The sequence below is a fragment of the Echinops telfairi genome, unplaced genomic scaffold (assembly GCF_000313985.2).
Source record: "Echinops telfairi isolate 266 unplaced genomic scaffold, ASM31398v2 ScPeMD7_1713;HRSCAF=2227, whole genome shotgun sequence".
NCBI classification, from domain to species: Eukaryota; Metazoa; Chordata; class Mammalia; order Afrosoricida; family Tenrecidae; genus Echinops; species Echinops telfairi.
In genome coordinates, this window is record NW_022105611.1 from 21,818,843 (window position 1) to 21,829,956 (window position 11,114).

The window sequence follows — 11,114 nt, forward strand, 5'->3', positions numbered from 1 at the left end:
TCTAGAGCTGCCATTTGAAAATTTCTGTTCAGCTTTTTAAGTTCATTTCTTCCATCTACTTTATGTACTCTACAATTAAGAGCAAGTTTCAGTTTGTTCTAACATTTTGACCTTTTTTTATTTCCTATGCTGTCTTTTTAAAAAATCATTTTATTAGGGGTTCATACAACTCTTATCACAATCCATACGCACATCAATTGTGTAAAGCTCATTTGTACATTCATTGCCTTCATCATTCTCAAAACATTTTCTCTCCACTTAAACCCCCGACATTAGGTCCTCATTTTTCCCCTCCCTCCCCGCTCCCCCCTCCCTCATGAGCCTTCGATAGTTTATAAATTATTATTTTGTCATATCTTGCCCTATCCGACATCTCCCTTCACCCACCTTTCTGTTTTCCGTCTCCCAGGGGCGGGGGGAACAGTTCCGTGTAATCGGTTCCTAATCCTATGCTGTCTTAATGTCCACAATTTTCCTTTTCTAGTTTCTATAATTTATCTATAGGTTCTAATATCCATTGCAATGGCTACACAGAACTCACAGACAAAATTAGTGATTAAATGGTTCATTAAGGAAGCTAACAAGTTGTAATGCCAGTGAGAAAATGTTCATGGTTGAGATGTCTATCAGGACATGCTTCAAAGTTCTGGTTAAGCCTGCTAACAAATGCCCAAAGGATATACCACTGTTAAACAAGCCTCAACCCAAAGGCATTCAGCTTAAGCTCTGAGTTAGCAAAGCTGGCTCCCTGAATTAAGTGCTCAGAGGCATCCTACTCCACAAGCCAGCCGCGTGCACAAAAGCACTCAGCTCTACTTGCTCCCTGGGTGGGGAAGTCCATCCCTGTTACATGCTTTGGCTCCTGGTTCTGCTGCAGCTCCTCTGATGGGATAGCTGTCATCTGGATCTAGGTTCACTGCCCAAGGCTCTCGAATCCAGAAGACATGCTCTATTCCTGGTCCGTGCTGGTAATAACCCTCCTCCTGCTTCTCGGTTCATTTTATACACAGCAGGATGGCACTCCAGGGAATCCTGCTCACAGTTACTTACAGGTTAATTCTCTCGGTGTCTTCCCTTCCTTCTTACCAGTTCCATGCAGGGAAAGATCGGTTGTTAAAGACTTGGCTAGAAGAGCCACATGAAATAACGCACAGTTCCAGCACAGTCTTTTTAGTGCTCGTTTGCTTTCTTCATGTATGATGTTCTTGATATCCCCACAGCTCATCAGGCTGTCATTACTGTTCAGTGTGTCAAATCTATTCTTGAGATGTTCTTGAAACTCAGATCAGATATACTCAAGGTTGTATTTTGGTTCTCATGGACTTTAAATTTTCTTCAGCTTCAATATGAATGTGCAGATGAGCAACTGTTGGTTGTTTGTCAGCCCCTAGCCTCATTTTAGTTGCTGATATTTGAGCTTCTCCATGGTCTCTTTTCACAGATGTAGTCAATTGATTTCTGTGTATTCCACTTGAAGGCGGCCACGGATATAGTCACTGCTTGTATTGTTGAAAAAGGTATTTGTGATGATGTCATGGTCTTGCAAAATTCATGGGATCTCCAGTTTAGTTTCTATCACTGAGTCCGTGTTTTCAAACTACCGTTCTTTCCTTTTTTTTCAAATTTTACATATCAATTGCCAATGATTATCAGTGCATCTTGATTTCACCTTTGATCAGTTTTAAGACTGAAGATGGTAGTAAAATTCTTCAATTTCTTCATCACTAGCTTTAGAGGTTGGGGCTTAAATTTGAATACTAGTTGTAGTGATTGAATTTCTTTGTATGTGGATAGATATTTCCCAATCACTGAGCATTGTACTTAAAGATAGCTCTTGACAAAATGGTGTTTTTTTTAATTTTAATAAATCATTTTATTGGGGGCTCTTATAACAATTCATACATCAATTGTATCAAGCACATTTGTACATATGTTGCCATCATCATTCCCAAAACATTTTTTAACATATATTTATTTTTAATCGTTTTATTAGGAGCTCATATGACTCTTACCACAATCCATACGTACATCAATTGCGTAAAGCACATTTGTACATTCATTGCCCTCGTCATTCTCAAAACATTTTGCTCTCCACTTAAGCCCCCGGAATCAGGTCCTCATTTTTCCCCTTCCTCCCTGCTCCCCCCTCTCTCATGACCCCTTGATAATTTATAAATTATTTTGTCATATCTTGCCCTGTAAGCAAATGAGGTGAACAAAGCAGATGGTGCCCCAAAATTAAAAGATACAGCATCTGGGGTCTTAAAGGCTTGAAGTTAAACAAATGGCCATCCAGCAATGAAGCAACAAGCCCACATGGAAGCATTACACCGGTGTGATCATGCCGTGTTATCGGGACCAGGTTAACAGGCCATCAGAAGATTCATAACAAACAACAAATAAAAACACATTGTTGAGAACGAGCCGGATCGAAGTGGAGGCCCAAAGCCCATTTGTAGACAATGGAACATCTCCCCACAGAGGGGCACAGGGAAGGGATGAGTCAATCAGGGTACAGCAGAGCACCAATGAATCACACATTCCTCTGGTTTCTTGAGGCTTCCTCACCCCCCACTGTCATGAATGACTCTAGTGCTGCTTCTCACTCTGGACTGGACCAGAACATGTACACAGGTATAGAGATAAAATGACACACAGTACCCAGGAACAGGAATAACACCAAAAGAGTACAGGGAGGTGGGGAGGAAAGAGGAACCAACTGCAATCATTGGCACATAAACACACACACCCTCTACAGGGGGAAGAACAAAACCAGATGGGAATGGAGACAGCAGTCGGTGTGACATATGAAAAGAACTTATACTCTATTAAGGGGCCATGAGGGTGGGAGGAGGAGGGAGGGAAGAAAAGAGGTGCTGATACCAAATAGAAATAGAAATAGAAAATGTCTAGAACAATGGCTATATATGTATAAATAGATCTGATACAGTTGATGTATGGATTGTAATGAGTTGTAAGAGCCCCTAATAAAATCTTCAATTAAAACGGACCAGAATTCAAAGTAAAATTTCATCTTAAAAAAAAACACTCTTGAAATGTCTTTTGGCAATAAATGCGATGCCTTCTTGAACTTTCTTTTGAATTCCTCTCAACTGTGAGCCATGATGTGAGTTCATTTCCAGACCTAAGCATGACTGAAGACCAGTCTTAAGGGTCCCATTTGTTTCTGTCCAATTAAGCCTGGTGTTGTTTTATGATTTTGTTTTGTTCCACATTTTCTCCTACTCTCTCCAGGACTTCCAAATGTGACCCTTTTCGGAGCAGTTGGTATAGTGTAGCTGGGCTAATGGTTTCCATGTGTTTTTTCTTTCCTCCAGACAGGGAGAGACCAATAGTTGCTCCTTTTAGTGTTGAGTTTTGGGAATCATAACAGAAGGCAAGATTAGGACTGTGAAGAGTAGATAATTAGGCTTCCCAGTAGTGAAAGGGGAAACAAATTCCCTAGGCATTCATTTTTTTCTGGCCTATTTCTCACCAATGCAATTTTCCACTTTCTTTTTAAAACCTCTTCTGAATAAGCCCCCATGAACTGGCCTTCATCTTTAAAGGAAACTGACCATTGAAGACCTTTTATTTAAAGGCAGCCTAAAAGTCCCAAACCACTGCTATTGAGATGATTTTGAAACATAGTGACCCTACAGGACAGTAAATCTTTACAGAAGCAGACAACAGCTGGTGGGTTTGAGCAGCTGACGTAGTGATTGGTAGCCCAATACCTAACCCAGTGGTTCTCAACCTTCCTAATGCTGCGACCCTTTAATACAGTTCCTCACGTTGTGGTGACCCCCAACCATAAAATTATTTTCATTGCTACTTCATAACTAATTTTACAACTGTTATGGATTGGGTGACCCCTGTGAAAGGGTTGTTTGACCAGCAAAGGGGTCACCACCCACATGTTGAGAACCACTGGTCTAATATAACCTACAGGGATCCTTTGACAAGACTAAGACAGGTGTTACTGCAGAGATTTGTTTAAACATGTTTTATTTGGAATAAACCCATCCATATATGAACTGGAGCCTTCCTCTTTTTTGCCTTAGCCTCCAAGTGGAAAGCTGGGCATGAAAGATAGATACTTCTTTCTGCATTACTTTCTTCAGCAATTATTAATTCATTTGGGGCAAGGCTTTTATTTTATTGTGGTTTGGGCAAAAGTTTATGGAACAAATTGGTTTCCCATTCAACTATTTATGCACATTGTTTTGTGGCATTAGTTGCACTCCCCAAAGTGTATCAGAAATTCTTCTCACCCCTTCCCTGGGTCCCAGTCACCCATCTTTGCTGCCCTTTTGATCCTGTACGGTTGACTGTTCTGAGGACTATTCTTTATCTAAAAGGTGATCTCCAGGAGGGCAATAGGTTCAGGACTGAAGGGGTCTAAGGGCCATCCTCTTCCACCAATCTAGACTACCAGACCAGTATGTATAGTCTTTATGATTTTGAAGTTTTTATTAAGGCTATTTTGCATGCAAATGGCTCTTAAAAATATTTGAAATAGAAGCACAAAACAAAGGTGAATTTCAATAATACTTGAAAATATGTGGAAATAGGCCAAGTTATACAAAATGCCTTTTCATGTCCACTTGGGTTCATCTAAACATGCACAATCAAAAATCTTTCTGTACTATCATTTGTTTTTTTAGGGTAACGTGGTTGGGGGAAAAAAGTCAAAACACTTCCTATCACGTGTTGGGGAAAATATGAAGAAAGTGAAAAAATTAGCTGGGTACCTTTTAAAAGGAGTCATTATAGTAAAAATAAAAGTAAAAATCAAGAACTTAGTTTACTGTTTTAAGTCTTTATTTTGAAAATGAGAGCACCACATCTAAAAAAGATAATGGATATACAATAATGAAATAATAATCTTGGCAATGATAATCAGTAGGTGAAAAATTGATGGGAAGCTTAGTAAAGGCTGAACCAAGCTGGTAACACCTGAACCAACAATCTTACAATCAATCACATAAGTAGGATAGCCAGACACTGTGTCTTCTAAAGTACACATCATTACTTACGAGAAGTCCCTGGACCTTTAACCCAAAGGACAAATGACCAGCTACTTCAGTATAAATAAATGGTACTAAAAACATGACGGGGCTGTTAATAATAGACTAAGGGACTTATCAAATGCAATTATGTGGATCAGCGTAGATCAATTAATTCAATAAATTCAAACTGTAAACATTTATTTTTGAGACAACTTAGGGAAATTTGGACGTGGATTCTTAGCTGATATCTAGGAATGATTATAATTTTGTTAGGTGTGACAGCAATACTGTCGTGTATAAAAATATACTTATCTGTTAAAAACGTTTAGGTTTCGATGGATTAAAAACATTTAGAATATACCACTGTGCAGTGGGGAAGGAATGAGGGTAGTAAAGGTGAAATTGATTGGAAAGTAAGACATAAGTTGAACATGGGATCATTACATTATTTTACTTTGTGTAGATGAAAATTTCTACAATAAAAGACTTTTAAAAACCCTGAGGGAAGCATCAGAAATGAATGTTTAAAGCTGAAATTAACATCTTATAATACAGAGCTCCAGTAAAAATTATCAGCAAGTCTAAAAGCTGGTTCTCAAACAATACTCATTGAAACCCAAATCAGGAAAAGATAAAGCAAGCACAACTGTATATAATTAGGGATTAGACAGACCCTAGATAGAGAAGAAATTGAAGAGTCATTCATTAAACTTGAAAATCTAGAACAACCTTTTAGAAAGAACAAAGCTGAGTCAAAGTGAAAAAAACCATATTAGTAATTACTCTGCAGGCCTTGGTTCAGCTAATTTAACCTTTAACACCTGCCCCCCCCCAAAAAAACACAAAAAAAACACAACCCAACCAACCAACCAACCCACCCGATCTTGGCATTATTTCAGAGCTTGCTGAGGAAATACTTTATTTTGGTGTTCCTATCACCCGCATGAGGTTGTGGGTTCCAGTTGTTTTTAGAAAATAGGTTCCTTGATTTTGGATTTTTGAGAAATTCTTTTTTCAATAAGATCTTGGGAGGTAGAAGAGATTTTCTTCATCTTTTGTCATTTCTAATTTGGCTACAGTACATGATTTCTACGATAAACAGACTTTATTTAAAGCTCCCTTTTTTGAGTCTAAAGAAAATAGTAATTGCCCAAAGAGGGCATGATGTAATGTTCATATTCACAATTACTAACACTTTTAAAGACTAACAACTTCTAGAATAATTTTTCTCAAACCACTTAATTGGGTGAAGAAAACAAATCAGAAATTCATTGTGAAACCCTGGCAGTGCTTTAGGACAGACACAGTGAATCATTAATTGCAGTGGGAAGGTGAGGAATCCCAGTTGAATAGCCCTTGTTCTCAATTTAAAGGGACGCCCTATTCAAAAGGCATACTTGAGTCTCCTTTCACATCAATTCCTTGGAGTCCCCAAGAAGGCTTTGACCTGATACTAACTGGAATTTGCTCATATTTTCAGTTTATCAAAATAAGGTATGAATAGTATGTTAACAGCTTACCATTAGTCTCTTTCTACAACATCCTTGTCAATTGGCAACATCAGGGTTCCTTCTGCCCCTTACACACAGGAGAAAACCAAAAAGTGAAGTGTGTGACCCAGGGTTTAAAAATAAACAAAAGCATTAGTAGTGAGAATAGCAAGGAGACTTTGAATGCTAAGTATATTTCACTGTGCAATTTCAGACGTCTACCTTATCCCCCAGCTGGGAATCGCTATTTACATACAATATGTACAGCAGGCAGGATTATTCAGTAATCTCAGCCCCCTTCCCTATAAATCTCCATTTAGATAGCTCTTGGTATGGTGTCTCTCAGTTTAGCATCAAATTGTTCTCTCTTCACCTCATGGCCTGTCTCGGGTTGTACACTCTACAACAATGGGCTAAACAAGGCCACCAGAAAGATCCTCAGGGCAGGAAAGCTCAAAAATACAATGGGAAACCCAATTATAAGAATGCTATAAACATTTATTATTTTTTTAAGAAAGTAGCTTCAGAAAAAGAAAATAATCTAGATTATTTATTTATATATATTTATATATATATGTTTTAATAAAAATCTTTACATAATCTTCATGCATAAAGATCCCAGGTGACCATGTTGTCTGTGACAGCCTAGGCCCCAGCTATCTCCGGACACTACCTAGGGGCTCCCCAGAGCTGGTGACAGTGAAGCACAGGCTCTCTGCTTGCCCCTAGCGCCCAGCTCCTTGCCCGCATCAGTGATGGTTTTACCTTCGAGGAGGGCAAATGGAGGGTAGGAGATGCTTTGGGGCTAGAATGGAAGTCCTAAGGAGGGCTATCCAACCTTCCACTTTTTATCTTCAATCAAATCCAGACAGAAGGTCTAGCAAGGTGACCAAGAACTAGGGGCCAAACCAAATTCTGGGGGTTTTAAGGTCCCAAAGACATGGGGCATGTGATCCAGGGCTGTTGCACCTAAGGATGGTATGGTGCACATGGAACATTCTGGGGCAGGAACAAAACAAGCATGAAGATTGATCCTTCCACGGCACGTACTCACTTATATCAGAACACTCTGACCGGCTTCCTAACTCAACTTTTGATGCCCCAAACCCAATGATTACAACAACTTAAAGACAATTTCCTCCTCCTACCGTGGCAGCTATCTGGTAAGGACATACCCAGACCAACACAATTGTCCCATGACCTGTCAACTCCTTCTAAAGAGTCCAAGCACAAAAGGACAACAGGGTGGCATGGAGGGTCACAAGACCCAGAATGGCTGGATGTGAAAAAGGATTCTGTTGTTCTTTGGGGGAACTTTATTCACCATCTTTAAAAAGGGTGGGAGGAACTGAATGGCCTTGAGGAAGGTAAAAGGACACTTGGCTCCTTTCTTGGGTTCCAGAGCCCTTACACTATATTCATTATTAAGAAAATTCCTGTGCAAGTAGAGGACGCTGGTTGGGCAGCAGGCAGGGAGGGTGGATTCCAGAGCCCAACACAGAGAATACAAGGACTGCCGTGTGGTGAGTGTGAAAGAGCATGTGAATGTGGTGGCAAGAGCCTACGACTCATTGGCTTCCAACCGTCAGTTCTCGCAGGTAGGACTGTGTGAGGCTGCGTAGCTCTTCCAAGGCATAGTCTTCAGGCATGGGCAGTCTGCCGATGTGGGGAGCCAGCAGACGCAAAGGGACTCGCTGTGGGTCTGCTGTTGAGTCAGAGGTTGTATCAGGGGAATGCTGGAGGCTCAGTACCACCCGCAGTAGGTTTGCTATACGTTTGGCCATGTCTACAAAGAAAAAATAGAGCAAGCACTGAGGATGGGGTGGAGAAGTTAGGGCTGTGGTAACAATCATAGATGTAGGAAGGAGGTAGGCAGGACAAGGAGAAATGTGAAAGGCTTACCTGATTGAGCCAGGCGGTCCTTGGCGTTGTAACACTGGATCTGCTCTATCCGGTTGCACAATGAGGTCACTTTGGTATGTAGCTGCTCCAGCTCATAACTTGAGCAATCCACCTGCACAGAAACAGGTAAACTAATTTAGGTTAATCTTACTCGCAGACTCTCTATGCAAAACCCATAAACAGTGAGGGAAGGGGGTAAGAAATCCAAGAAGCTGCTTGGAAATGTGAGGGAACCACCAGGCAGCCAGGAGGACAAGGTACTATGGTTAGCAATAGCACCCAACAGTGGACATAACCCTGCAACTGAGCAAGTCTTGAGATTACTATTCATGAACACGTGACTAGCAAGCTGTAATCTGGCACAAAAAATAAATCTAGTTCTCAGATATATATATATATATGGCTTCTAAAAGAGTACTGAATTTTTTTTTAAGCGCATACAGATTCTCAGGAGGAGAAACAAATTCACCATTTAATTTAGGTCTCCTCACTCCCAAATTCATAGCCTTTTCGAAAATACTGCAGTCTTCTTTCTTACTCTTAATACCGTATATACTCGAGGATAAGCTGACCCAAGTATCAGCTGAGGCAGCTAATTTTACCACAAAAAATACATTAAAAATGTGCTGAAAAAACTCAGCTTATACACTAGTATATACAGTAATTCTTTCCCTATGTTGCAATCTACTCCTATGATATGAATCTAATATAGGCTAATCTTGAGCTCGAAGTCATTAATAGCTAACTCCCTGAATACTTCTATTTTGTTATCTCATAAAAACCCAAACATAATTTTCTGCATCTGAACTCACAATCCTCACCCACTTTTACCATATCTGCTCTTCTTCCAGCCAGTGCTACCTGCCTTGGTAAATGGTACTACCTGGACATCAGTCTTCCTTCTCTTTCTTCCCCGTACAGAATTACTCTGCTGCTGCTGTCATTTCTTACACGTCTCTTTCCAGAGCTCAATTACCCCTTCTTTATCATTCTACCTTCAGTGTCATACAATCTACATCTATTTTCCTCCCACTTTATAGCCTATAATCTTTCTAAAAAATCAGTATTTTTAACTCAATGCTTATATTCTGATTACTTTTCAGCAGCATTTTACTTTCATGTGTCTCAAATAGGGTTCTTGGCTAGGCCCTCTCGCAAATTCTTCCAGTGAATCATCTGTGTACTAAGTTCCTTTTTACCTCCTCCTCTTCCAAATGGCTCACTCAGCCCTTCTAAGAACTCTCTCATTGAGTACACATTTTATTTAGGGGTTGGCAGTTTACTACTTAATGTCTATACAGATACTGTTCATTTCCCCCACCAGAGGCCAATCAGTCTTCACCTTGGCTTAAAAATGTAGTGAACAAGGTGAGATGATGTTTTCTCATAATATTCACAGAAAATTAGATCAGTAACCTTGAAGAATCATAAGCCACCTAAATAATTCAAATAAGTAGTTAGAAATTATGGGCTCTTCCTGAATTACAAGGGTCAATTCATCTGTCTAGACAAAAAGAACAGTTAGTACAAAAGCCCTCCAGTGGAAACTGAAAGATGTGGGTATAGAACAAGGGAATACTGAAGCTGGCAGGGGCCAAATTAAATAATACAAGGGATCTGAACCTAAGATCTTCAACGGGTTTGTGAATTTAGATTGGGGGGGGAGGGATGTGGTTTCCTAACGGCTAACTAAAATTTAATGTTTCATTTAATTATGAATGCAGGAGTCAACTGTAAATATCAACTTTCCACCAACAAAAATCACAGCTATTTTCAGATTATTTTTTAGCCAAAGACCTTAAAATATAGAAGTCTTTCTCAAATCACTCAGACTAAAGGAACTGCCTCTATTTGAGGTGCTGAGTAGTGTTTACTCAGTCCTCTTGTAAAATAATTTATGATTCCACTAAACTCTTAATACATGAGGGACACACATAGCTACCGTGTTTCCCCGAAAGTAAGACATCCCCTGAAAATAAGACCTACTTACAGTTTTGCCTCTCGCTGAAATATCAGGAATCCACCCGAACTAAGGCCTCCCTGATAATAAGCCGCCCCCCCCTCCCCCAAAGCTACCGTAACTCTGAACTATAGACCATAGTGGCGGGTGCGACTGCGCAGCTCACTGTTGGCCGCAACACAGTCGGAGCAGGCAGGAAATGCGAGGTCTCTTTTAATTAGGTCAGCAACGCTGCCAGGACAAGCTGCCGCCTGCTGCTTGCTCTGCCCTGATGGAGTCTGGCTGACTCACAAGTTAGTGAATTGCGTGGGGCAGGAGTCGAGCACATTGTATGGACACACAGTGACTGAGGTAGGGGGGAAATGTCTGATAAAGGGGTGGGGGTAATGTCTGGTGAAGGTGTACACTGGCACATGGGTGGGGGGAGGGGTATCACTTAAAATGGCACTGGGGTATCACTTAAAATGACACAGGAGGATCAGAAGGGGTTGCAAAATGGTAACACCCCCCACCCCCCGATTCTCCTGTCATTTTGATTCCCCCCTTTGATCCTCCTGTGTCATTTTAAGTGATACCCCTCCCCCCACCGATACCCCAGTGTCATTTTTTTTTAAAAAACCCTAGACATGAGCGCAAAAAGAAAAGGCTACTCCAGAGTACAAGAAAGGAATCATGGGTCGAAATCTTACTGCTTTCTGTAAAGAGAAGATGTTGAGTATCCGAGTGGTCCGAAAATGGCGAGCAGAGTAT

General features: G+C 40.5%; 1 protein-coding gene across 6 annotated transcripts in view; it reads right to left on the bottom strand.

The window, feature by feature from the left end:
* Positions 1–3,915: 3,915 nt before the first annotated feature.
* The window catches only part of NUP98 (nucleoporin 98 and 96 precursor), an 89,826-nt gene continuing 82,627 nt past the window's right edge, over positions 3,916–11,114 (bottom strand). For all 6 annotated transcript variants that reach the window (XM_013006202.3, XM_045293061.1, XM_045293060.1 and 3 more), the window contains 2 exons: positions 8,405–8,516; positions 3,916–8,288 (listed from right to left, as the gene is read on the bottom strand). In XM_013006202.3, the coding sequence (XP_012861656.1) occupies positions 8,071–8,288; positions 8,405–8,516 (330 nt within the window). In that variant the 3' untranslated portion in view covers positions 3,916–8,070. The remainder of the gene's footprint in view (positions 8,289–8,404; positions 8,517–11,114) is intronic.